This window comes from Lepidochelys kempii, chromosome 26, assembly GCF_965140285.1.
Source record: "Lepidochelys kempii isolate rLepKem1 chromosome 26, rLepKem1.hap1, whole genome shotgun sequence".
NCBI classification, from domain to species: Eukaryota; Metazoa; Chordata; order Testudines; family Cheloniidae; genus Lepidochelys; species Lepidochelys kempii.
The window spans coordinates 12,709,333-12,736,822 of NC_136405.1; the positions used below are offsets into that span (position 1 = coordinate 12,709,333).

The window sequence follows — 27,490 nt, forward strand, 5'->3', positions numbered from 1 at the left end:
GGCAAGTCCACCCCTTCCCCCCCACACCACAAACTTCGGAAAAGTTCAGTTCACTTCAAAACATTGTGTTCCTGTCCATGCATTAGACTTATTGCCCTGTGTGTTCCCATCACATTACTCTAATAGCTGCACAGTAGTATATCATGGGAGTGACCTGCTCTTGGATGCTAGCACTGCGTGAACAGTGAAAGGTCTTGAGGGATTGCCCTCGCTCCTTTGTTTCAAACTTGCAGAACATCCAAGTGCATGAGCATATGGCAGCGAGGTCGGCACAGCAGTTTAGGGCTGGTCTACCGGTTATACTGCCAGTGCAATTTTCAAACATAAATATCCAAACAATGCATTCGAATTCTATATTGGAATTCTCACTTGGCACTTGAATGTGTCAGCACCTGTTTAATGTGATTGGAGCACCTGAATATGGATCCCGAAGTCCGTAAGGCACTTGTATTTCCAAATTGAACCCATCTGGCTCAAAACAATGAATCACAGGCAGAGGCTGCTTAGCCTTCTGAGAGAAGGCTTCACCACTTACAGACCACTTCGTAGTCTCTTCCTTTTCACAACAAGATGTTTCAAATTGAATTGTTTCTCGCCAGGAGCATGGAGCTGGAAGAACTAAAAGAAACACAAGGTTCCAGAGCAAAAGATAACGAATGAGGTGTGTCTACTGTGGTTGGGTTTCCAATTTTGCAGACCCAAGAGTCTGGACAATGGTCAGATTAGCATCTCAGCTTTAGAACTCTTATCCAAACCAAGCCTAAGCATCTGATGTATGCCCACCAGTCATCATTATTGTTCGTTCTGGTCTGTCATTCCACTGTACGTGGATTCATAACATCATATTCAGCCCACATATCAGTGAGCCTTCTCTACTGAAGTCAACACAGTTGTACCCATGGGCACCTGAGTTTGAAATTGGCCCAAAACTTTTTTCTTCCAAAGAAACCGCTATCCTCTGAAATCTGAGTAATAGAGGGGGTTAATACCAAATAAGCCACTTGCCTGATTTTACTGGAACGCCTGATGTTCCAAATGAGCTCAGGAAACCTCTGATTATTACTATTATTATCATCGTCTGTTCTGCAAATAGTGTCTTGTACCTGTTTTTACCCTAATAAATTATCTCCCTAGCATTTTGCTCATAATCACTGCCGTTGTGGCATTTATAAGAAAATGTCAGGTAAACGCAAAGTGATACTTTAAATCTTGTGCTAATGAAATAGTTCTTTTAGACCAAAATGCTTCATTATTTTGTTTCTCTGCATAGCAGCATATAAATAACACACTGAATCACATCTTTCCTTCTGGCATGACAAAGTTTTCAGCAAAAAATCCAATAATTTGCCACTATTCCCATAATGTGCACTGTGACTGTACAATACTGTGATTTCAGACCTAACTGTAATCTGGTTAGCAAGGTACTCGTCTTGTAATTAATGAGATAAAGACATTTAAGAGTGTGATATAAATGAGGCCATTATTCTAGCTGAGAATTTAATGGGAACTTGGTTTTGTAATTTTGTATTGCGTTGTTTCTTCATTTGTCGTGTGGGGGTTACCAGAGAAACTGAGCAGATAGCTGAAAGATTAAGGGCCTTCTTTGCAGTGGAGGGATGGCCCAGTGGTTAGGGCCCTAGCCTGTGACTTGGGAGACCATGGTTCAAGCACTTGCCCGACTAAAGATTTTGTGTGTCATGCTGGGCCCTTCATTTATTCTCTCACTTGTACAAAGGGCAGTTCTATTACCCCCGGTCTCGGAGGGGTGTGTGAGACTAAATATGTAAAAGATTGGGCAGTAATGGGGGCCATATAAGTACCTAAAACAGATCGACTCTGAGTATAAAGGCTGGGCCTTAAACCTGAAAGAATGGAGAAACTAATGGCTCAGAAGAACTGAGCGCCCACACATTGCGCCACAGTTAATGGGAGCTGAAAGTCAGGCTACAGCTAACTCGGGAAGTTGCTAACGAAGGGATGCAAATCCAGTTCTGGTCTACATCATTCATTCATATCCATCCCAGATCAGCAGAAAAGACAGGCCTGTCTGATGGCTCTTGTTTGATCCACATGAAATGGCTGGTACCCCAGTTCCATTCCTAATAAATGGGACTTGTCCCCCTGCGGGCAACCTCAGCGGGGAGGCCAAAGACCGAATGCACCACTGAAACGGAACCTTTTTCCTAGAGCCAGAATAACAAAAATTAGCAGGCTGCTGTGGAGGAAGATATGCTGCCACTGTGTGTGCGGCTAATCAAGAGAGAACTTCACTCTTCAGGGATCCCAGTTCAGTAATTTGCATTCATCCAAGAATCTCAAAGAAGTCCTTTTCAAGCATTAGCCATGTATTTCTGCGAACACTTCTGCCTGTCCTCTCTGTACAGATGGGCAAACTGAGGCAGAGAGTGGGGAAATGACTTGTCCTAGGTCACCTAGCAGGATAATATCAACACCAGGATTAGAACCTGGGAGCTTCTGGTTCCTGTTTATGGGCATAGGCCACTCAAAGCCAAGTTAGTCAAACCTCATACTTCAGAGCATGATCTGATACCGTTCAGGAGTTAAGAGGAGATTTGTTCTCCTATACATAGTGCCACACAAATGACTAGATGCATTATACTGTATTGGCTTTTTGCCTTTCTCTGCAGTATTTAGTATTGGATTTTGCTGAAGGCAAGATCCCAGACCTCATGGTCTGAGCCATTTTTGTGAATTTATTCACTCAAATGGACAATAACATCGACTCATGTAATGCTGATATTTTTGCTTTGATGGCTTTGTTTGGATGCATAAATAATGAAAATCAAAAATTATTGCACTTTCTTATCTACATTTGGAGAAGCCACAGGAGACTGTCTGGCTTAAACCCTTATAGTTGAACTGTCACAGATTTCTTGGATATGTTACATCTCGTCTCTTGTACCTATAAGAGCCTGACTATCTTATTTCAGAGGAACAGCCGTGTTAGTCTGTATTCGCAAAAAGAAAAGGAGTACTTGTGGCACCTTAGAGACTAACCAATTTATTTGAGCATGAGCTTTCGTGAGCTACAGCTCACTTCATCAGATGTTTACCGTGGAAACTGCAGCAGACTTTATATACACACAGAAATCATGAATCATGCTATCATTACTGTGCCCAGGACGCAAGTCTGGGCATTTCATGTAAACCAAGGAGGCATTTAGGACTGTCACAGCAGATAAGGGGAATCAGTCTTTTGAGCGACTGAGGGAGAAATTGGAAAAGGCCAAGAGAGATGTTCACCAAACTAAATCAAATTCTTGTTCCTTTTAATGCACCTTCACCTACCGAAGCAGTAGTGATGTTATGTACCACTGAAGGATCCCAAATCCCAAAGATAGGATACTCACCTACCTACCACTGAAATGCAGCCAGCTTTTCCCTCGTACACGTTTGCTGCTATGCACGAATAGCTTTACAGGGTGCATTTTAAGAGCAGTTTCTCCACCTGAAACTCCATGGGAAATTCAAGGAGGCAAAATGGACTGAGCCCTACTGGAATTTGACCAGGACACGAGGGTTAGCACACCTCCTCTTGGGGAAAAAAACATGTTGGGGGGATAACTTACCGAGCATGTGTAAAAGACTGCACCTATATCAACACAGCAGTGCTAGCTGCTTTATTGGGACCTTCAGTACAGACTTAGAGCTGAATAGTACCACCGACATCTCTCCCTGCAGCATCTTCGTTTTCCCTGGACATCTCCCATCCAAGTTCCGATGAGGCTCAGTCCTGCCTCGTATGAGACCTGAGGATTTATTAACATGGCGAGGTTTAAAAGACCGCTAAAATAAAAAGTTCTTGTATTTAAGGAACTGCATAAAGAGTTGACATCACTAAATCTAATCCCTTTCAATGAATGTTTCTTGCAGGTACTTGGCCTGGTTATGGCCTGGTTATATTGGCGAAAGCTTGACGACGTATACTGCAGATCGGACACTGTTGATTTCAAGATACTTGAGGTGATAGACTTCAAAGCAGTGGACTTCACAGGGGCTGGCTGGTGTTTGTGTTTTCCCAGAGAAGGAGGCTACATTCCTGTCAATGTCACAGATGATGAAGATGATGAAGGGGCTATCAGTCAAAGTAAAGTGTGAAGAGGTACCAGTATCCTCAGCGTGGCAGTTCAGAGCACGGCACACCTGAAGGCATGGACTAGAGAATGTGAGATGAACCTTAAGCAGGGAAATTAGACATTACACCCAGTCATGCTTCATCCTCAAATTCATGGGATATCTTAGCAAGAATTCTAAAATAACTTAACATATCTGCATGAGTAAGAATCAACACACCCTGAAGGCACACAAAAGCTCCATAGCTTACATGCACTGTCTTCGCAACCCCAAGTATTTGTGTATATCTCCTTTTTTCAAAATAAATGTAACTTTTTTTTTAATCTTTCTTGTTTTGGATGCATATTTTTAGCTTCCAGAAACTGTGGAATTGGTAGAAACTGCAGTTAGCTATGGAAGTATGAGTTTTAATATCCTGAGTTAGTCACAAAGAAAAGAAGGCCAGTCTGCAAAGAGAATGTCATTATAACTATCATCTCTTGCAAAAATGTGTTCTGAATGGCCTGTTCTTACCTGCACAATGTTTGATATTATCATCACTATATAATCCTTCATTTCAGCTGTCTCTCTTGACTTACTGCTAAAGCTGCGCAAGGGTCAAATCTTGTGCCCTTCTCCACAGCAGTGGGAAGTTATGGCCCAGTGGAACTGATGTGGTTCTGCTCCTGAAAGAGGTCAGGGGCAGGAGGTTGTTTGGCTTTTTTGGAACTCCAGGCCAAGCTCTGCATCACCTGAGGACCGCAGTACTCCGCTCATGAGGGGTGATGTTGGCTGCTCTAGTAGGGGGCCTTCCTTCTAAGCCATAATGAACCAACATCTCCCAGCATATTGCTGACACCATGAATAGTTTTCAGGTGAGCCATAAAAGTGAGATCTTGACCATTTTTGGTTATCGAGGTTCCCATAGCACTTTTTGCAAGTTGGGATATATGGTAGGTAGTGGTCATTTCAATATCCACATTAGATAATTACATTCTCTTTCCTTACATTCTCCTTGTATTTCTAGTGGGACGTGTTTGTCTCGTTGCCTCCTGTCCTTAGCAGTTGTGTTGCTGTGCTCAGTTACATAGCTGCTGTATTTCAGTGAAGGGTAAGGAGTCCCCTGTCTACTTGTATATAAAAGTTCTTTGGCTTCAGTCAGGATGGAAGGCACTATCTAAAAGTAAAGAGGTAGCTTTTACAATCTCTTAGGTAACTGGAACGTAGACCCACTTGCCCAGAGGTTCTCCTGTAGCTTGCTTCATTGGAGGATGCCAATAGCTGTCTTGAAAAAGAATTGACTTTTCCAGGAATATGAGTCAGAATGGGGAGCCAAATCTTGGGTTATTGCTGTGAGTATATGTGCTGCTGCTTAGCTAGGGGAGATTCCCGGGGTAATGAGACTATGTAGGGCTCTTAAACCCTCCAAAACATCACTGGTGAACCATTGCTTTAATTCTTATCCTCAGGAAAACAAAAACACCCGCTTCAATGTCTGTACTTGACCTTACTGCAATGTGATAGAAGCTTGTTTTCATAGTCATAGATTCCCAGTCCAGAAGGGATCGCTGTGATTGTCTTGTCTGACCACCTGAATAACACAAGCTGTAAGATTTCCCTGCATTAATTCTAGCTGCAAATCCAATAGCTGTGCTTGAATGAGAAAAACCTCCAAACTGGATTTGGAAATTTCCAGTTGGAGAATCCACCGCGACCCTTGTTAAGTTGATCTGATGGTTAATTACTCTTGTTTAAAAATTTGTTCTTTATTTCTAGTCTGAATTTGTTCAGTCTTCAAATGTTATGAAATTATCCATCTTGAAACTGACGACTAGTTTCTGCTATTATTAAATGTATAACTTGGATTGACGCAGATGGCTCAGGAGTTAGGGGGCTAGAAATGGGATGTGGAGCCTTTCATCTTTAGGATGCTTGTTCACCTCTATTCCCTGGGTTTTGCTAAACGGCATGCTGGAATTTGATGCCTATCTGACAGCCTGTGTTCAGAGTAGGTGGACATTTTTGCAGCTGCAGAGGAAAGCTTCAAAATCAATCAAGTAGAAAGTAGCACAATGCGTAGGTGCATTATGGAAGGTTTTTTCTCCATGCTGAAGTATTCTTTGCTGGCCACTGCAGCAAGTGGGATACCAGACCTGATGTACCAAGTGTCTGATCAAGTATGGTAATCCCATGTTTCTGATCAGTTGCAGACAGGAATTCAAGGCATCTAGGTTATTAGGCCTGTTCCCTTTTAAGTTAATGGTAAAACTGCCGGGGCCTGATTTTTCAGAGGTGCTGAGCATCCACTACGTCCATTGACTTCAGTGGGACTTGTCAGGTGCACTTTAGAAAACCAAGCCACTTATTGTCTGCAATTACAGCAAGACTGAGCCTGGATTTGTGCTGGACATGGCCCACCTTGATTACCATGCACATTGTAGGGAGAGTGGTCACTTTGGATGAGCTATTACCAGCAGGAGAGTGAGTTTGTGTGTGTATGGGGGTGGGGGGTGAGAAAACCTGGATTTGTGCTGGAAATGGCCCACCTTGATTATCATGCACATTGTAGGGAGAGTGGTCACTTTGGATGAGCTATTACCAGCAGGATAGTGAGTTTGTGTGTGTGTTTTTTGGAGGGGGGTGAGGGGGTAAGAGAACCTGGATTTGTGCAGGAAATGGCCCACCTTGATTATCATGCACATTGTGTAGAGAGTTGTCACTTTGGATGGGCTATTACCAGCAGGAGAGTGAGTTTGTGTGGGGGGGGGTGGAGGGTGAGAAAACCTGGATTTGTGCTGGAAATGGCCCAACTTGATGATCACTTTAGATAAGCTATTACCAGCAGGACAGTGGGGTGGGAGGAGGTATTGTTTTATGATCTCTGTGTGTATATAAAGTCTGCTGCAGTTTCCACGGTATGCATCCGATGAAGTGAGCTGTAGCTCACGAAAGCTCATGCTCAAATAAATTGGTTAGTCTCTAAGGTGCCATAAGTACTCCTTTTCTTTTTGCGAATACAGACTAACACAGCTGTTACTCTGAAACCTGTAACTTTCCTAAGACCTTCCAAAGCCGCCTTCCATGTTCTAATCCCTACCCTGCTCCAGAAAAGATCTTCTTTTAAAAATTCCTTTAGTTTAACCTAAATAACCTCTTCCTATTTTAGTTTCCCTGTTTGAGATTTGAGATTTTTCTTTTCCCTCCTATGGAGGTATCTGCCTTGTTCAGCTTTTTGACAGGTCCCTTGCCTGCTCTGTGTCTTCCCCAACCAAGCTGTCACATCAGGAAGCAGTCATCCACAAGACTGTTTCTTTACATTTTTTTAAAACTCTGGCTTCTGAGCCTTATGATGTATAATGCATACAGCAGGGAAGCATAAATCATTTAGCAAGTAATTCACCTCTTACTTGATTTATTTATTTTAAGAAACTGTTTCAATGTGTAAACTTCAAGGTTTCAGAGGAGTCTGTAAAAAAACAAAAGACAAAAAAACTAACCTGGAGGGCAAAAGTACAAGAGGAGAGGAGGAGATGGATACAATTTAAACCTTTGTCCCGGAGAAAGTAGCATTGGCCCAGACTGCCTGGACCATTCACGCTTCTGCCGCTAGCTATTCTTCAAAGGTCCTGATCTGGCAGGATGCAACTTCGGTCTGGGATTCTCATCTTCTTTTGGCATCCTAACAATTATGCTACACAGGCCTGTCCAGGACCCACTGCAGTCAGTTGAAAGACTGGATCTGGCCCCAGGAGGCTTAAATTTCTACCTGTCCTGTCGGAAGGGAGAGTCAGTCTTTCTTTCTTTCTTTCTTTCTGTCTTTCTTTCTTTTTCTTTTACTAGAACTCAATGTTATTTGTAAAAAGAAAAGGAGTACTTGTGGCACCTTAGAGACTAACAAATTTATTTGAGCATAAGCTTTTGTGAGCTACAGCTCACTTCATCGGATGCAACAGACTAACATGGCTGCTACTCTGAAACCAATGTTATTTGTGAAATTCAATCTATAGGGCAGGGAGAATTTTGCATCTCCAGGACTGTGCGGCTGTAATTCTGGGCACGTCTGGTTGGTTTCTCTCACAGCTATGAGGAGTCTGACCGCCAGTTTGGATGTTCCACGTCCCCAGTGAAAAAAATGATCCTACCCTTCCCTTGCAGTGTAGACATAGCCTAAGAAGCAGACTTCCAGTGAGAATTCTCAAGGTGATGAATTTAAACTCATTGGAAAAATTCGAACTCTTTTTTGGAAAATGCTATGCATAATTCATCCAGCTATTCAGACTCAGGGTTGAACACTGCTGCCTCACCATTACTTTGGCATGTTTCTCTGATGAATGGCAAACATGTCTTTAATATCCCTAAGCAAAAGAAGCAGCTCAGTAACTACAGAGGTATAACTGTAGATATGAGATGTATACTTCATCTGTGAATGTGCCTCACTCCCATTATTACCCATAGGAGTTATAGCGGGTGCATAGGCCAGGTGAAACACTTGGCCTTCAGGGTTAACATACAGTATGATAATCTCTAACATTAAATGCAAAAGCTGTAATTTTAGGAGTGAGAATACATTTACAGTGACTGTCTTGACCTCACAAAAGACTGTTGCAAATGCCCTTTTTAATGATCATATTTTGATGCACCTCTTAATATTAATCAGGAATGATTTTGAAGCCTGGAGCTGGATTTATTAATGTGACCATAAATTGCATTGTATAGTAATTGCAGCCTAGGTCGAAAATGTGGGAAGTGTGTTTCATCAGGGCATGTCGCCCCATGAGTGAAGCTAAAAGTTCCTCTGAGAGGCAGCCATTGCTGGGGTGAATTATGCCAACTGGCTAATGGGCCAGAGCAACCCCTGGTTCAATTCAAAGTTCTTCCCACTCTGACAGGTTAAAAATGACTTGATGGATTTTCTTTAAATTACAAACATGAACAGAGAAAATTTTTCTTCTTCACTAAGAAGCGACATGAAAAAATTCAGCCCAAAAAAGGAAATGAGAAAAACTGAAAAGTAGAGAATTTAGGGTTGTATACTGCAGTGGTTAGTCAGTCAGGTTAATAACTCTTCTAAAACTGTGGAGCAAATATTAGCCTTGCAGATGGTTTTGGGAATGCCCCAAGCAGTTGGGAAATGCGGATGTGCCAGGATTTCCACACTATGTTGTCCTCTGCTCTCTACGCTGACTTCCCATAGAATATTGAGGCAAGTTCAGAGTCTCGATCCTTATCTTCAGTGTGCTCAGTGGCCTGGGCCCAACATTTCTAAAATCTCCCCTAAAGCTCCAGAATGAAGAGCACGATAAATCTGCTCCTCTGGCAAAATAAAATTTTATCCTATAAGGGTCAGGATCATCTGTGCAAGAGACATAGAGCTTTCTCGGGGGCTGGTCCCAGCCTGTGGAATGAACTCCCACCAGAACTGAAGACCACCACGAACCTCACTCCAATACCAGGCATACTTCTCTGACCTGCCTTCCCTCCAAAGCAGTGTGGGATGTTAAAAAACACACCCCTTCCTAACCCCAAATCCCTACTAAGACAAACCCTTGGACTGCAGGAACAATTCCCCCTCTCCCCCGCCCCCGGGGAGCGAATGAGAGAGAGAATGAACCACATGCGAAAATTGTTAGTCACATTGCTTAAGGCACTACGAGAACGTGCTCAGATACTGAGGTGATGAGGGCCAGATAAGAACCTATATACACTACAAATGGTACGATGCACTGCGGCTGTGAGACAAGAGAATGCAGATAGCAGAACTGGGGACATAGTCCGGGGGAAGATGGGAGAGGTCATGGAAAAGACAGACAATGTCATGTCACTACTTTGAACAACCATGCAATAGTTTACAGGAAACTTGGCAAGCCGGGCTGACTCACTCCAGGTCGTCTCTGTGGTCTGGTGGCTCAGAATAACATGTCAGCATCTTGAGAAACACAGGGGGAGTCTCTGTGGCTTCTGTATGTGTGTTGCACATGGGGAACATAAGAGTTTCTAGCCTGTGTGTGCAGGCACAGAATAGTTTTAGGCCTGTTTTCCATCTACCTTGGCTTTCTCCATCGACATCACACGTGCTGGAGCGCAGGACAGTGCAGGTTCCTTATCAGGATACCTGCAGCGTTTGCCGTTCTATAATGGCTCCATGGAACCATGTGCAACCTGGCATGACTGACTGTATATCGATTGTATGGTAGGGGGGAGGGTTCAGAATTAGCGGCTGTCCTGTTCTTTTTTCAATGACTGGGCACAGGACAGCCCATAGAATAAAATTGCCATCTTCGCTGTAACTGCAGGGCGGCTCTATTAGTGCAGTGCAATTCATATGACTCCTTACTTATTTTATTAACCTTTGTCACCAAAGTAGCCACTGCTCCTGATTCTGAGGATCTAGGAATTAGAATAAACCTGCTGTCCTTCAGTCTCCAGTTGTCGGGCCAGACACAGGAAGCACTCGGTGAAATTCTCTGGCCTGTACTGGCCCCTTTTAAGAGGGACCCAGGCTAGTGCAGTAGCCGCCTCCCCCGAAATGGGGCTCAAACCTCTGCCCTGGTGCTTGCCGCTGGGAAATGGTGTCAGAGGACATTATTGTTGTAGCCCAAAGGGTAGGACTCCCTAGAGCCTCAGTCCAGAGTCCCAGGAGCTGGCAAACTGCGAATGGGGAATACAAAGCAGGCACCTGGGCCCTCGAGGGGGAGAGACCGGGAGAATGAGGATTGCCAGCTGCAGGGTCCAGTCAGGCAAAGGGGCAGGTGAGAGCTACCGGAGACTGCAGGACGAGGGAAGGTGTTGGAAGGAAGCTGTATGTGGTTTCTGGAGGAATGCTGAAGGCAGGAGAAAACAAGAGGAGTTTGCTGGCTGGCTTGTGTACCCAAGCCAGAGAGTCAGGATCAGAGAGGGCTGAAGACCAGAGATCAGCAGCGGGAGTTATCTACTGACATCTAAGCCAGAGAGCTGAAGCCGAGGGCAGGGGAACAGTGGCAGGGTTTATCAACTGATGTCTCAGCACTGGAGCCAGGGGGACAGTAAGAGGGTAGTGGGGAGTGAGGGGCCCTCCCCTGGTAAGGATGATCTCCCAGCAGAGTGGGGGTTCCCACTGGGAAGACCAGGGTAGCACTTCAGCTGCAAGGGCTGGATGGCTGTCCTGGCTGAGGACAGTAGAGGACCAACAAGGTGACCAGAGTATGGTGAGGATTCATTCCCAGCAGAGAGGCTCAGGGGGTGGGGTTCCCGCTGGGAAGAGCAGGGTTTTAAGGACTATGAACAGTGTAGGAAAGGGATATATTTGAGATTTTTGTTGGGGAATATTTGAACTATGTTCTGGTAACAACCCAGTCCAAAGAAGGGTATTATTTAACCAAGAGAGCCTGAAATGGAGTTACTGGGGACTCTGAAATTGAGAAATTGAGGCAGGCACCTCTCATGCCATGGTCTGCCACAGGAGGACACTCCAGGCAGAGGCCAGTTGTATGGATATTGATTTCAAAGGCCCAAAGAGCTGAAGGTGTTTATAAACTCTCACACTGGCCAACATTAAACAAGTGATAAGTTTTGAGGTTATTTTTAAACAGAGCACTTGGTTTTATTCAGTTCCTTGGCAAACACCCAAAAGCATTTATTTAAATTGAACGTTTATTGATTAAACACAAGAAAGAAAACAGGCCTTTTTACTGAGACAATGGTTGAGTGATGATGCAAAACAAACTTAGTTAGATGTTATCAAAGTCTTTCTCTTTTTGGAGTCAAAATATGAGTCTATTTTCAGAGCAACCTTTCTTCGATGAAGAAAAGAAGGTTAATTTTACTCTCAGGCCCCGATGTGACGGGCATTCACTCATCCTGTTCTTATCAAACACACAGACACAAGGTGGAGGAGAGACGGGATAGAAAAGATGAGTGAATTACAGTTTTTGTTGATATTTTTGGAACGCTGGGCTGCTGGTTAGTTAGGAGTGGATGCTTTGGCTGGCAAGTCAACCACAACAATTGATGCTTGGACTCTGGTTAGTTACGATCTGGTCAGGGCTGGGATCTAGTTGGATCCTTTCTCCTTAGACGGAGCAGGTTTGGATGGATGCAATATGATTGACTTCATGATTCGATGAAAAGCCAAGAGAAAGCACAGGAGGAAAGAAACAGAAAATAACCTCAACAAAAGAAGGGAATACAATGCAGGATCATAGAATCATAGAATATCAGGGTTGGAAGGGACTTCAGGAGGTCATCTAGTCCAACCCCCTGCTCAAAGCAGGACCAACACCCACTAAATCATCCATATGATCTCATATGCCTTTGCAGTGCTAGTAATTGGATATCCCCACTGGCAGGCTGAGGACTGGATGTCATGATGATGTGATGACTTTCAACACTCACAGGTGAAAACAAATTTCCTTTAACAAGAGAAAGACCTGCCGGTCCTTCAGATGAGTTGAGATGAGTTGCAGGGCCGGCAGGTCGGGGGATGAGCTGGGATGCTAGGTGGGATGGGAGAGCTGAACTGAATGGATCCTTTTTTCCCAAAGTCGAAAGGGAAAAAGTGGGTGGCATAGTTCATCCCCCTCATTATTTTCTCCACCAATTAGTAATATCCATCACCCCAATTTTGGTCTATTAACTTCTGGTTCCATGCCTTCTGTTTTCACCAAGCATAATTTTAACAGTCATTGGATTATATCAACGTGGTCTTTTTTGGTTTAGACCAGCAGTTCTCAAACTTCATTGCATTGGGGCCCCCTTCTGACAATAAAAATTACTACATGGCCCCAGAAGGGGGGACCGAAGACCAAGCCTGCCTGAGCTCCGCCGCCCCAGGTAGGGTGGGAGGGGCCAAAGCTGAAGACCATGTAACCTTAGCCCCAGGCGGTGAGGCTTGGGCTTCAGCTCTGGACGGTGGGACTTGGGCTTAGACTTGCTGGGGCCCAGGGCCGAACACCAGCCTTGGTGACCCCATTAAAATGGGGTCGCGACCTACTTGGGGGTCCCAACCCACAGTTGGAGAACCCCTGGTTTAGACAAATCCAGCTTCTTTCTCTGATTCGCTTGCATTTGTTGCAACATTCAACGTTGTAACCAACTTGACCTAGTGCTTTTTACATTTGAGCCCACAATAGGGATACACTGTGGGGCCAATAGTCACATCAGCCTTTCTCCCTACCTCCCAAAACAGGTAGTATCCCTTTAAATGTTTTGTGAGCTCTCTAATGGCACTCACTGGGTTCTGTGTCGTAGAAACTGCTGGAAACCAGTCAGAGCAGCAGCATGTATGTAGCTACACCTTGCTCTTTAGTGATGTCATTAGTAAACAAGGTTATTTGGGACGCAGATGTGCTCCTGAAGTTTGTCATATTGTAGATTGTTGGGTAAATAGTAGAAGACACAACAGCTGTGCGATGCAGGAGGCCAGACTAGATGATCACAATGGGTTGTTCTGGCTTTAGTCTAAGAAATCCATTTCTTTTTGCTATTCCAATGTGCCTATGCACCTGCAAGTTCCTGCCCGGTCTCTGCTAAGCACTTTCACCACACTGTTAGCTTGTTGGCTCTTCTTAGCCTTTCTTCTGTGCTCCAGTGAGTATGCGTATCCTTTCACATTCAAAGAGCCACAGCTCTCTTTCCCATTATCTGCATATCCATAAACATGTGCTCTGTTCTCAGTAGGATTCAGTTATGATCATGTAATCAGAAAGTCTTGGAAGCAATTGCTGCTAGTGATGATTTTACATAAAGACTGGCATTTAAATTGGTCTCTTTTCTTCGTCTTCTCCGAAAGAATTGGAGCAGCTGTGTTTACTCTTCTGCTGCTGAAAACAGCATTAAGAAAATATTTGGATATGTGCTTGGAACAGTGAATTACTCCAACAATGTACAATAATGGTTAATTAGTTCTCAGTTTATTTATATGGAGTTCATGTTCTTTTCCTACCACTCAAGCTGTTCTTTTCCTACCACTCAAGCCCTCTAGAGTAGGTTTTTTTTCCCCCTTAAAATTTTTCATTGGTGCAGGCCCTTCAATGATGGGAGCGCTGATGTTAATAGGACTAGAGGTATGTGCCAGTATTTTAATCGCCATGTCATCTCACCTTGCTTCGAGCAGTGCTAAATAACACAGTAGATAAAGCCCTGCAGCCTTTGGCCTGCAGCCATATCTGCACTAATGCTGTCACTGTATTACCGCTCGTGGAAAAGTTTAAAGAGAAAAGTCTAATGGAGACATGATCTTGAGGTGATGCATTAATGCAACCGGTGTTCTGAGTTTAGCCAAAATCTGCGTATGCACAGCTGTGTTAGAAGCAAGCTGATTTCTAAACCATTTGCACCAGGAGTTTTGATCCCTGCTGCTTTGGAATCTTCTTTCCTGGTTTAAGTAAAATTAGCTGTTGAATGTACTTTCTGGCGACATGCACGACTTGTAGCCGCTACCCATTAGATGCAAACCAATGGCTCAGTGAGATGAAAGACTCCATCTCCCTACATCAGCTCCTTAAATATCTAGTCCACACCTATGATTTAATGGCATTACTTCCCAGTAGAACCTACTACATTACCATATGGGTATGCAATATTTTTGCCTCCAACTTCATCTTTTGTTAATTCCTGTGTAAGCTTTATCTAACTGGATTCAACGAGGAGTGTCCACTAGAAGGGAGTCAGTCACTTTAACTCGCTCCTCGTTAGCACTGCAGTAAGTAACTCGTTTAGCGTTAGCACTGCAGTAAGTACAATTTTGCTGTAAAGGCATATGTGTCTGCAGTTGAGGCAGCCCCGTAGCCGAGAGAATTGATGTGTTTTGCTGCATTTTTAAGGTATTTTCATCATGTTCCATTCACTTGGTTGAACATTCTGAGATTTACTGCCAAGACCCATAAAGGCTGTGTGACCTCTAGGGAATGAAATGCAGTCAGCAAGCTTGTAATGCATTGTGTTGCTTCTCAGAATTCACCACTGAATCTAATCTTCCCTTGCTCAGAAGACCATGGATTAATTACAAATCTCAGGTTTATCTGGAATCCAGACCAAGGGAAAACAATCCATTAATCCAGACTACTTTAAAAATAAAGATCCAAGAGAGATCCAATTATTCCGCTTCTTATGTGATTTACAAAATTCAGATCCTTATCAGAAGCTGATTGGACAAAGCTGGGATAGAGATCTCACTTGTTCTGTGGTATTACATTGCTTTACTTTCTGGTATTAGACAAGGAGGAAACACAGACACACTTGAAAGAGAAGCATATACATTAGCTGAATTTAAAAGAACATCCATCTAACATCTAGTATGCAAGATCTTGGAAAAAATTTTGAAGGAGAAAGTAGTTAAGGATATTGAAGTCAATGGTAAATGGGACAAAATACAACATGGTTTTACAAAAGGTAGATTGTGCCAAACCAACCTGATCTTCTTTGAAAAAGTAACAGATTTTTTAGACAAAGGAAACGCAGTGGATCTAATTTACATAGATTTCAGTAAGGAGTTTGATACCATGCCACATGGGGAATTATTAGTTAAATTGGAAAAGATGGGGATCAATATGAAAATTGAAAGGTGGATAAGGAATTGGTTAACAGGGAGACTACAGCGGGTCCTACTGAAAGGTGAACTGTCAGGCTGGAGGGAGGTTACCAGTGGAGTTCCTCGGGGATCGGTTTTGGGACCAATCTTATTTAATCTTTTTATTACTGACCTCGGCACAAAAAGCGGGAGTGTGCTAATAAAGTTTGCGGATGATACAAAGCTGGGAGGCATTGCCAATTTAGAGAAGGACCGGGATATCATACAGGAGGATCTGGATGACCTTGTAAACTGGAGTAATAGTAATAAGATGAAATTTAATAGTGAGAAGTGTAAGGTTATGCATTTAGGGATTAATAACAAGAATTTTAGTTATAAGCTGGGGACGCATCAATTAGAAGTAACGGAGGAGGAGAAGGACCTTGGAGTATTGGTTGATCATAGGATGATTTTGAGCCTCCAATGTGATATGGCCGTGTAAAAAGCTAATGCGGTCTTGGGATGCGTCAGGCGAGGTATTTCCAGTAGAGATAAGGAGGTTTTAGTACCGTTATACAAGGCACTGGTGAGACCTCACCTGGAATACTGTGTGCAGTTCTGGTCTCCCATGTTTAAGAAGGATGAATTCAAACTGGAACAGGTCCAGAGAAGGGCTACTAGGATGATCCGAGGAATGGAAAACCTGTCTTATGAAAGGAGACTCAAGGAGCTTGGCTTGTTTAGCCTAACTAAAAGAAGGTTGAGGGGAGATACGATTGCTCTCTATAAATATATCAGAGGGATAAATACCGGAGAGGGAGAGGAATTATTTAAGCTCTGTACCAATGTGGACACAAGAACAAATGGATATAAACTGGTCATTTGGAAGTTTAAACTTGAAATTAGACAAAGGTTTCTAACCATCAGAGGAGTGAAGTTTTGGAACAGCCTTCCAAGGGAAGAAGTGGGGGCAAAAGACCTATCTGGCTTTAAGATTAAACTCGATCAGTTTATGGAGGAGATGGTATGATGGGATAACATGATTTTGGTAATTAGTTGATCTTTAAATATTCATGGTAAATAGGCCTAATGGCCTGTGATGGGATGTTAGGTGGGGTGGGATCTGAGTTACTACAGAAAATTCTTTCCTGGGTATCTGGCTGGTGAATCTTGCCCATATGCTCAGGGTTTAGCTGATCGCCATATTTGGGGTCGGGAAGGAATTTTCCTCCAGGGCAGATTGGAAGAGGCCCTGGAGGTTTTTTGCCTTCCTCTGTAGCATGGGGCACAGGTCACTTGCTGGAGGATTCTCTGCACCTTGAAGTCTTTAAACCATGATTTGAGGATTTCAGTAGCATAGGTGAGAGGTTTTTCACAGGCGTGGGTGGGTGAGATTCTGTGGCCTGCGTTGTGCAGGAGGTCGGACTAGATGATCATAATGGTCCCTTCTGACCATAGTATCTATGAATCCTTCTCTGGAGTCAGCTGTCTGGGGATGTCCATCTAACATCTAACAATGGTTTGTATGAAAGAATCTTATTGTTTTGTCTTTCTCTAATTATATATATATAAGGAGCAAAAAAGAGATGAAAGATAGGCCTCAGATTAAAGAGGGATTTTAGCTTTAGCGATAGTCACCCACTGCTAGGATAATACATATGAATATGCTGTACATAAACATCTCATGCTAGCATGTCTCATTTTGCTGATGCAGGTAAACGTCAGTTTTACAAACTGCTGTTAACCCCAAAATGCCCATGTGTCCCTATCTTGCCTGCAGGCTATTGCATGGGTCCAGAGATACAATGGTAAGGATTTTTTAAAAAGCTTTGGAAAACACACACTCATGCAGTTTCAGGGATCTAGCCATGTAATGGAGTTTGAAATAAACTGCCCTGTGGACAAGTTATCCTATAGCTGTTGCCTGCAGGGTTTATAGCATCTTCCTCTAAAGCAGCTGGTACTGGCCATGTTTGGAGACAAGATATTGGGCTGATCCAGTAAATGTTCAGCTCCAGTGTTTCAATTCCTAGTTTCCCTCCCAAATCCAGATTTTACAGTATCCACTGGACTTTTGCATAACCAAGGTTTTTGCCTGAATTATCAGGATTCATAAATACACACAATGGTTTGAATAGTCTGTCGAGTGGCAGTAAAGGACGCAATGAAGTCATTCTGGACCCGAGCCAAAGGCCATCAAAGCCAATAGAAAGATTTCCATTGGTTTCAATAGGTTTTGAGTCAGGCTCTTTGTGGGGTGGATTGTAGAGCAGGAGGCTGAGCCCTCAACATCAGTCTAACAGAGAGATGCTTAATATTTCCGTAATGGCACCCATCAGCATTAGCGATGTCACTTCACCTTGCTACTCACAGATGTGTTTAGGAGAGTGCAGTGGGAATGTTCTCTCTCATTACAAGCAGCTGCCGTTCTGTCAGTCTTAGCAGATAATCCCTGTGTAAAAAAAAATAATAATTTCCCTATCGCACTTCTGGGTGAAGAGGGATGACTTGGCGTAAACACTGCGCATGATGAGACACATGTCTGGTGTGTTTCTCTTTCACAAATGCTTTCAGGGGACAGCAGCCTGGAAAAGGTGCTCTTTTTAATCTTTTTCAATTATTCCCTTTATTTTAGCTGTATTGAGTTGCTGCACAGGAAGGTCCCAGATTTAACCCTTGAGCTGGGTAAGGGATGACACCTGTGGCCATACGGTTTACAAGTATTGTCTTCAGTGCCCTGGCCGGGTTCTAGTCTGGTTAATAACATTGCCAAAAATTCTGTACCATATCAGTTACAGAGCTGGGGCTATAGCCCATTCAACAGCCCCTGATCTAGCCACACACTTAGAGGAAGGATGGTCCAGTGATTAAAGCACTAATCGAGGATCTGAGTTCAAGTCCCAGCTCTGTCACCGACTCCCTGGGGGAACTTAGGCAAGCCACTTGGCCTCTGTGTGCCTCAGTTCCCCATCTGTACAATGAGGATAATGGTGCCGTCCTGCCTCTCAGCAGTGTTGTAAGGATAAATATATTAAGGCCTGTGAGCTGCTCAGATACTACGGCAGCGGGGACCATATAAGTACCCTAGGTACACAGACTGCCTCCTAAAACCATGTGTAGCCCACGCTAAGTGAGAGTGGGTCTCCCTCTTCTATTAGCGGCTGGTCCATATAGGCACTGAAGGTCTTGGGTTCAAAACCCATTTTCCACCCAACATGGCACAACTCTGGGATTTGAACCCAGAACCTTCAGCACTAAACATATGAGCCGGTCTCCTTTACAGAACCCATATGAGACTCATAAACCTCCGATGCGGACCAGCCATTAGAATGGGGACATGCACTTTTAGGATGGGTCACGCATGCCCTCTGTTGAGGACAGCAGTCTGTGGAAGTAGAGAGTGTACTATAGCGAAGGGTAAACTGAACAACAGAAAGCTGAGGGGACTCAGGTGGAATCTGTGGTGGAAAAGAGTGCCAAGTTATTTAAAGGATAAGGCTGGAGAGGAGCCTGTACCCACAATTGTTTCCACAGAGGGAAAAAGGACAGCGTTTGAGGGGGCAGAAAGAGTCGTCCAAGGAAATACTGGCCAGCTAAAGGGCAGGCCAGGAAACAATTATGACACTTTCACTCAGCCAAGCTTGGGAAAGGTTAGAACATTCATCACAGGAACTTTCAAATTCGCCCGGCGTGGGCCGGGAATAACAATTGCAGGATGACTAACGAAGGCTGCCGCTTTGTGACTTGTTCGTTTTTGCAGTTTGATAAGCAGTCAACAATAGCAGAAGTATTCTGAATGGAGACCAAGCCAGCTATGGCCCTCAGGATGGAGGATGGTAAGCACCATACACAGAGGAATCTTCATGCAGAGACGTCTCTCATCTCTTTTCATTCTCTCGCCGCCCTTTACTTCACCCTAACGGTGGGGGATACTTTGCTATAATGAGGATTGCTAGCATAGTCTAGTGATTATAATACAGAACATGAAGTCAGGATTTCTGTTCCCAGCTCCACCACTGATTCAATGGTGCTGCTCAACCTCTCTGCAGCACCAGCTATTTAACAGGTATGTTGCATTTCATTTGCTTCAGAGCGGGTTTACGAGGCTTAAGTATTGAGGGTGACGTCCTGGCCCCAGTGGGAGGTTTGCCATTGACTTCAAAGAGGCTAGGATTTCATCCTGAATGTTTGCAGAAACTCCCATGGAGCTGCTGCATACATAGATAATGGCATTCCAATGAAATCCAGCCACCTGAGACCTTCGTTCTGCCTCGCTGTGAACAAAAGTATCACAATAAGCAAGATTTCCATTAATACAGTCAGTCATACATGGGAGCCTTCATCACAAATCTAAAAATAATTGCTCTCCATTAGAGATGGTTGAAATTTTCCAATTTCCATTTTTCAGTCACATTTTTGTTGAAATTTTTTTATTAAAAAAAATGTACACTGATGACATTTTGGCATTTTTTTTCATGTTCTCAACCAAAACATCCCAGGGAATCTGCTCTTTTTGGGGAGCTAGAGCCCACTCTGCCCATGACTGCCTTATGAAGGCCCCACCTGGGGTTATTGGCTGCCCCAGACGGTTGATTAGTAAACGAGCACATGGACCTAATAAACATTCCCCAAGCTCAGTTAGAGGGGTACTCCAAAGGGAGATGGCAGGCTCCTATGGAGGGGAGTGCCCAGAAAAAGTCTGGGTGAGCTAGAAGGTGAGCTCCCTGGGGGACCTTCCCGGTTGGGGAGCCTGTAAGAGGGTGCCCCTAGAGAGGGGGACTGGGGTCAGCAGGTATCTAAGAGGACCTGGTCTCATCCAGGAGGTCTCCCAGATGCTTCCCAGAAGCCTGACCTGGCAAGGATCACCTGCTATCTCTGGAGAAGAGGCACAGTGGATGGACATCTCCAGAGAAGGATATTACTCCAGTAGGAGCAAGAGGCCTAACCCCAGAGGCAGAGACTGGAACCAAGAGAACCCCATGGGAAGAGCCTGTAGAGGCGATCATTGGCCTCAGGTGGCAGATATGGCCTAAGATTGACCTAGTCATCCCATGGAGATGTTGGGGTGAAAGTTTTGTTTATGATCTGCTTTGGCTTTTCTGTGAATAAAGGAGACCCTGCACGAAGGGGTAGCATTTAGCTTTAGAATTTCACTGGGTGTTTGGACTTGCTCATACCCTTGCTGAGGGGAAAACCAGCTAAGGGCTCACTTGCGATGCCATGCCCACCTGCGTGGGGTGGGGTGAGTCAAACTAGAATGATGACACCCAGCCAGTCAGAATTTTTCCACTTCTGAAGAATTCTGATGAAATTTTGAAAAAATTATGGAATTTGTAGGAAAGGTTTCTAAAAAATCACCAAACATATCAGTTTCCCCAGCCAGCTGTGTTATCTATCAATCAAGTGCAGTTCACTGTTGTTTACAGGATTGCCAAATATTCCGCCAAGTGGCGGTTACTTGGAGTTTTGTGAATTATAGCGTAAATTAATATTAATCCAAAAATTCATAGAATTTGTTATGCACTTTTTTGTTCTCCACTTTTAAAAAAGTTTAGCTATCTAGCAAAAGCTCATAAGTAAGTCACCAGCCCCACACTGCAAATAGTGAAATAATCAAAGTGAACAGTTTATGAATAACTGATAGGTTGAGAATTGTTCACTCAAACTACGTGGCAAATCGTAGATACACTGGCAAAAGTCAGGGTGAGTTCATGAGCAGGAAAGAAGGGCTACATTTGCAACAGCCATTATTTGCAATTAATAATTCCACCAGCCATCCTCCAAATGAACACAACTAAATAAATATGGCATGCACCTTTCCTGTCAATTACCAAGTCCAAATGATCATCCGTGGATGGACCATTCGGCTTACTCTACTTTTCCTTAAATGAAGTACAGGCAGTAGGCATCATCTGTCTTTAAAATGTTCTCTGCTGTGCAGTCTAGTAAGTAACCAGCGCTCTAGGCAATGAGTATTTATTCAGTAGGACCCAAGTGTGCTCTGTGTGCTAAATACTTTTATTTGCCGTGACTAGCATATAGTTCATTTTTAAGCAAGGAACTAAATTGCCTTCCCAGGGCTGACTTTTCAGGGCATCAGTCTCTGGATGGCAACACTCCTGCCTGGTTGCAGCTACAAGTGTTCTCTCTCCTGACAAGCTCAGGCACTCTGAAAGATAGCTACGGCACTATCCCTTCTGCAAGGCTTTGTTGCTCTGTGGGACAGGAGTATCCTTGTCCCGGAATAACTGGCTGGCCCTAGGAAACCCAACTGGCTGCTTCTCCTCTCCTGCAGTCACCTACCCATATGTCTGTAAGAACAGCCAGGGGGGACGGACAGTAACAGTGTATGTAATAACGTGTCAGGAAGGGAAATGGTGCGTTCCTTTGTGAAGCCGCAGATTGCATTCTACGTGGGGCCCAGGAGAATGGGGATGCTATCCCTGTACGTTACAGGCCTGCAAGCCATTAAAGTCAGAGGGAAAACTCCTGAGGCATCAATGGGAGAAGGACAGAGCTGACTTTCCAGAAATCTTGAAATCCTTCAGATGGAATATGCAGTATAAATAGAAGGGAATATTAAGCTCTGCACAGTGATTATAAGTAGAGTGTGTGTTAATTGCACAGAGTTAGGAGAGCCCTGCCCTTAAGAGGAGTGTCTGAATGGAGAGAGGGGTGGAGTTCCCACAGCAATCCCATTCATAGGTAAGGGAGGAATCAGGTTAGAGACAGGAGAAACCAGAACATGTGATGAATCAGATAAGGGGCTCAAATATTAGTCTCTCCCAATTGCATTCACTCAGCTTATAAGACAAAGGATGATTTTTCTAAGGGCTAGCCCTGAAACAGAGCCTGGACTCTGAAAAACCGACACTGTTCTTGCTGCTGCTTACATTTTTGGCAGGGATAAAGATTCTGCAGTCCGACCCTCGCTGTTTGCTCTGTGGTTGATGCATGAGCCTGCTGAGAATCTAGCTGACCCTCCGATAGCTGCAGCTGCTGCTCAGGGATAACAAGGCAAGCATCTGTGTCTCATTAAAATCAGCAGAAGTGACTCAGCTGGGTAGAGCAACTCACCCCTGTGCAGAGCCAGTGCAAAAACCCAGCACTTGTAAGGGGCAGATCTGCTGAGCATGAAGATGCCGCTTTTATGAGTGCACTGTTTGTATGTAAACTCTATGGATTTATTATTTAAGGCCAGAAGGGACAATCTAAACAGCCCAGGCCGTTAAACTGCAGTCAGTTACCCCTGTGCTGAGCCTAATAACCTGTGTTTGGCTCTAGCATATCTCCTAGAAAGGCATCCAGGCTTGACTTGAAGACAGCAAGAAATGGTGAGTAAACCACTTCCCTTGGTAGCTTGCTCCAATGGTTAGTCATCCTCCCCGCTATAAATGTGCACCTCACTTCTAGTTTGTATTTGTCTGACTTCAGCTTCCAGACATTGGTTCTTGTTCTGCCTTTTTCCGCTAGATTAAAGAGCCCTTTAGAATTTGGTAATTTCTCCCAGTGAAGATTAATAGTAATACTTACAGCTTTTAAAAATGGGATTGTGTTCAGGAAAGTGTCTGCGCTCTCAGGCATATAGGTACTTTTCAAAAGCAATTTATAGACATTTTTATGAGCTATGTGACTTTTTTTTTTTTTCCCCTCTCCCCTTAACATTTCAGGAGTAACCTTTTCAGTAGCGCTCACCCAGGCGCTTGCTCGGAGAGGCCCAGCTGTGAGATGACTGCCATGGAGAGATCTGGGAATGTGGAGGTTTCACAAAGGCTGAAGAAAAATGGAGCCTGAAAAACACACAAGGTAAAGTGAGTAATGATGTGGACTGCACCAACAGCCCATTGCTGCATGGCATGCGGTGAGGGAAAGTGTGGGGCTGTAGTACCATCTTGTGGACAGGAAGAATACCATCTCCTTCTGCTTTTCACTAAACCATTCTTAAGATACAATTCAGAGAGAAATCTGGTCCTTCAGCCAAAGGGACAGGTCCACGTTTGGCATAAACAGGGTGCAGCTTCAGTGGCACTAAAAGTGAGCTGGAGTCCCCGGAGTTTCTCAAAATCCTAGTGTCAGCGCTTTAAAAAAGAATCTACTAATAAAAATGGTTGCATTGTAATTTAGTATGTAGCATTTTTCTGGGGGCAGAACTGTTGCATATTGTCACTTTGTTATAAACAAGGACTAAGAATTGTCGGTGTCCAGGTTAACTTGAGGTCGAGCAATTGAGATTCCATGCTAGCAGGGAGTTCAAAATGGGGTGTGGAGCACTGGTCTTGTGGTTAAGGCGATGAACTGGACTTGGGGGATCTGGATTGAACTCCCACCTCTGCCTGAGACTCCCTCTGTGACCTTGGTCAAGTTGTAGTGGGGCAGGTTTAGGTTGGGTATTAGGAAAAACTTTTTCACTAGGAGGGTGGTGAAACACTGGAATGCGTTGTCTAGGGAGGTGGTGGAATCTCCTTCCTTGGAAGTTTTTAAGGTCAGGCTTGACAAAGCCCTGGCTGGGATGATTTAATTGGGGATGGGTCCTGCTTTTGAGCAGGGGGTTGGACTAGATGACCTCCTGAGGTCCCTTCCAACCCTGATATTCTATGATTCTATGACTTCCTCTCTTGTGCCTCAGTTTCCCATCTACAAAACGGAGAGATTTCTTTTCTCCTACCATTTGTCCATCTTGTCTTGTAAAATCTTTGGGGTGTAGACACTGTCTTCCTATGTGTCTACGCAGGAGAGCTTGACAGGAAATGATTTCTCTATCCCATTAACATTTTTGAGATTTCAGAAATTTTTTCCAGCCCAAATTGGGACCAAAAATCAAAGTTTTGAAAACTTCTACAAACTGAAAATCTGAAGGGGGTGGGGGGAGTTCAATCAAAATGTTTAGTTTTGATCATTTTTAAATATTTGATTTTTTTTTTTTTTTTACTATTTAAAAACGTTCTATAATTAGTGTACATGTGAAAACAAAGATATTTGGAACTGGAAAACTGAAATGTTTCATTTAGAAAATGTCAAAATGGGATGTTTCTAGAATTTGGAAAAAAGTTTTGAAAATCTTTTTGCATGCCTAACTTTGTTGAAACTGACTCTCATGAAAAGTTTTGGTTTAAACAAATTAGCATTTTACTGAAAAATTCCTCACCGGCTTGAATGTAAAGCATCTAGAAGAAATAGAGCTCTGATCTTGCTTGCAGTATGTAGGGGCCACAGTAATCTAAAAATAATGAATGAAACTCTTAAATGACCTAAACCCAGAATGTCAGTGTTAGTCTGATGCTTTCCAATTTACCAAGGTTAGAAACAAATGCTGTGCAAAGGGAGGATTCTTCTTTGGGATATCCAGCCCTTTAAACTAATGATATTGGACCTTAAACCTGTGACTGATACAGGACCCATCTTGCACCTCAGATCAATATAAATTCAGGGCATAGGGTGGGGAGGAATCCACATGAGGAGTAAAGAAATGGTTTGGGGCCAGGTTTGGTTTTTCTGCAATGGCACCTTTCAAAGCAGGTCGGAAGTTTGGGATGTAAGGAGTCTCCAGAGAGATGGATTTGCAAACTGTTTAAAGATGCAATTTATCATTGTGAGACCACTAACCGGGGTTGGGGTGTAGGCTTGAATTTGTTTTGAGATCCCTGGCACTATACACGTTAGGAAAAACTAATTAAGACTCAGAACATCCCTATGAAGTGACAGGTTTCAGAGTAACAGCCGTGTTAGTCTGTATTCACAAAAAGAAAAGGAGTACATATGGCACCTTTAGAGATGAATAAATTTATTTGAGCATAAGCTTTCGTGAGCTACAGCTCACTTCATCGGATGAGCATCCAATGAAGTGAGCTGTAGCTCATGAGAGCTTATGCTCAAATAAATTTGTTAGTCTCTAAGGTGCCACAAGTACTCCTTTTCTTCCTGTGAAGTGAGTAAATGCTACAGATTTGGTACAGAAAAGTTAATCAGAAAGAGAACCCAGGAGTCCTGGCTCCTAGTCCCGCCGCTTTAGCCTTTAGAATACCAGAACCATAGAAAGTAGAGATGGGAAAGGTATCTAGGAGTAAGAGGCAAGTCCATCCCCCCAGTGAATGCAGGATTATTCCTGATTACTGTGCAGTTTTGTCTCTAGAAATGGATCATCTTCATTTTCCATTGAGGACACAATTCCAAGAAAATTGTATACAAGTGTTGGAAGGGCTAAAACACTCAGGAGGGAGTGAAACGGTGCAGGATGGTGTTTAACTATCACCAGGGGGATGATACTAAGCAAAAGAAGTTTTAAGCCAAATATCAGGAAAAGAGAGTGCGGAATAATCTCCCAAAAGGAATTGGGAAAGCCCCTATCACATTATCTTAAGCTGCAAAATGTCACTTCCCATTCCTGTTTCTCCTTACCAGTGTGACTAGCTATCCAGAAACTATATTGACAGCTGTGATGCAGATTTATTGATATTTCATGTTAAAAGGATAAGTAGATCTGAACAGCCCAGGCGTGAAATAAAACTGGACAGCTCAGATAATCTGTGTGTGTATGTGTGTGCATATAAATGGATGTCTCCATGTAAAGCACAGGGATGTGTGCAATAATCTCAGGAAAACCTAAAGCCATATGAAACATACCCATTTTGCGAGATCATAACAAACTCAAAACTGAGATCAGAATTTGAATCCATGGAGGATTTAGGACAGAAGCCCATTGGAAATGCACGGTTCCATTTGAGAGAAACCCAAATGAAAAATACTAGCTCAACACATCAGAACTCTAGGGTGTTAAAAATCAGAGCCCTGATCTGAATTTTCCAGCTGGTCCCTATTTCTAATGGTCCCAACAAACATAAGATCTTAGGCGGTGGTTCTAATCCGTGGTTTTGGTCCAGACCTCTGTGCAGTCAGTGCAGTGACAAGGTCCTCATTCAAACAGAGAAGGGTTGATGGGCAGTGGTTTTCCGTATATCACAGTGGGGCCAGACTTGCAGCCATTGCAAGCAGCTGATGGACGCCCGCAAAGCCCTGCATCACACAGCAGTTCATTCTCAGCGCCTGCTCTCCTGCCTCAGAGAGAGCAGAGGCAGAGGTTACTCTCAGCTTGGTTTTTCGGGAGTCCCTCCTCTACTAGGACAGGGGCCCTGTCACTGGTATGGCTGCACCTACATCATCATTTAAAATTCATACCGTTATTTGTGCAATTCAGGAGACTGGACTTCACAACGGTGTGTTTAACTCCAGATCCTGTGAGTGCTGAGTGCCCTCCATCCTTATTGAACTCTGTATGCGTTGAGGGTGCTCAGCCCCTTGCAGAATCAGTCCCTTCGTGGCATCTAAGTGATGTAGGAACAGAAGCCTAATTGAAAGGGCCAGATCCTGCGGATGCTTAGGGTATGTCTATGCTGCAATCAAAACCCCCTCAGCACCGATCCTCAGAGCCTGGGTCAGCTAACTCAGGCTCGCAGGGCCCAGCCTTTGGAGCTAAAAGGTCTCGGAGCCCAGGTCTCGCAGGGTCTCAGAGCTGAGGCTCCATTCTGATCCCAGTGTCTACACTGCTATTTTTAGCCCCGCTATCCTAAATCAGGGTTTTTATTTGTTGTTTGGACGCCTAGGAGCCTCAGTCATGGACAAGGACTCCATAGTTCTAGGTGCTGTCCAAAGAACCAAACTTCTCATCTGAATAGACAAGAACAACACGGAGTGGGAGGGAAGGGATGCAACATGCAAGCAGAGTGAATAATGTGGTGGCAGAAATGTCATGTTAGTTCCATTATTTCTTTTGGTAGGCCATTAGGGAGTGGAAATTGGGCCCCTTTTCAGCAAAAATTGGTTTGATACTCCAGTGAAACCTTCAAAATTATTGACTTTTCAAAATGCAATTTCAGTGAAAATCGTTTTTGTTTGTTTGTTTGCATTTCAAAGTTGGGTGTTCTTGCAGGGGGCAGT

The 27,490-nt window shown here is 43.8% G+C and overlaps 2 protein-coding genes across 11 annotated transcripts in view; both read left to right on the forward strand.

Moving 5' to 3' along the window:
* LOC140903633 (tetraspanin-15) overlaps positions 1-4,388 on the forward strand; it is a 296,009-nt gene extending 291,621 nt beyond the window's left edge. The window contains exon 9 of the mRNA XM_073325200.2: positions 3,895-4,388. Coding sequence (XP_073181301.1) covers positions 3,895-4,119 — 225 coding nt within the window. The 3' untranslated portion in view covers positions 4,120-4,388. The remainder of the gene's footprint in view (positions 1-3,894) is intronic.
* An 18,016-nt stretch (positions 4,389-22,404) lies between these two features.
* Positions 22,405-27,490, forward strand: part of SLC4A5 (solute carrier family 4 member 5) — a 126,911-nt gene continuing 121,825 nt past the window's right edge. For all 10 annotated transcript variants that reach the window (XM_073325096.2, XM_073325097.2, XM_073325092.2 and 7 more), the window contains exons 1-2: positions 22,405-22,893; positions 23,230-23,365. The gene's annotated coding sequence lies outside the window, so the exon portion shown is untranslated. The remainder of the gene's footprint in view (positions 22,894-23,229; positions 23,366-27,490) is intronic.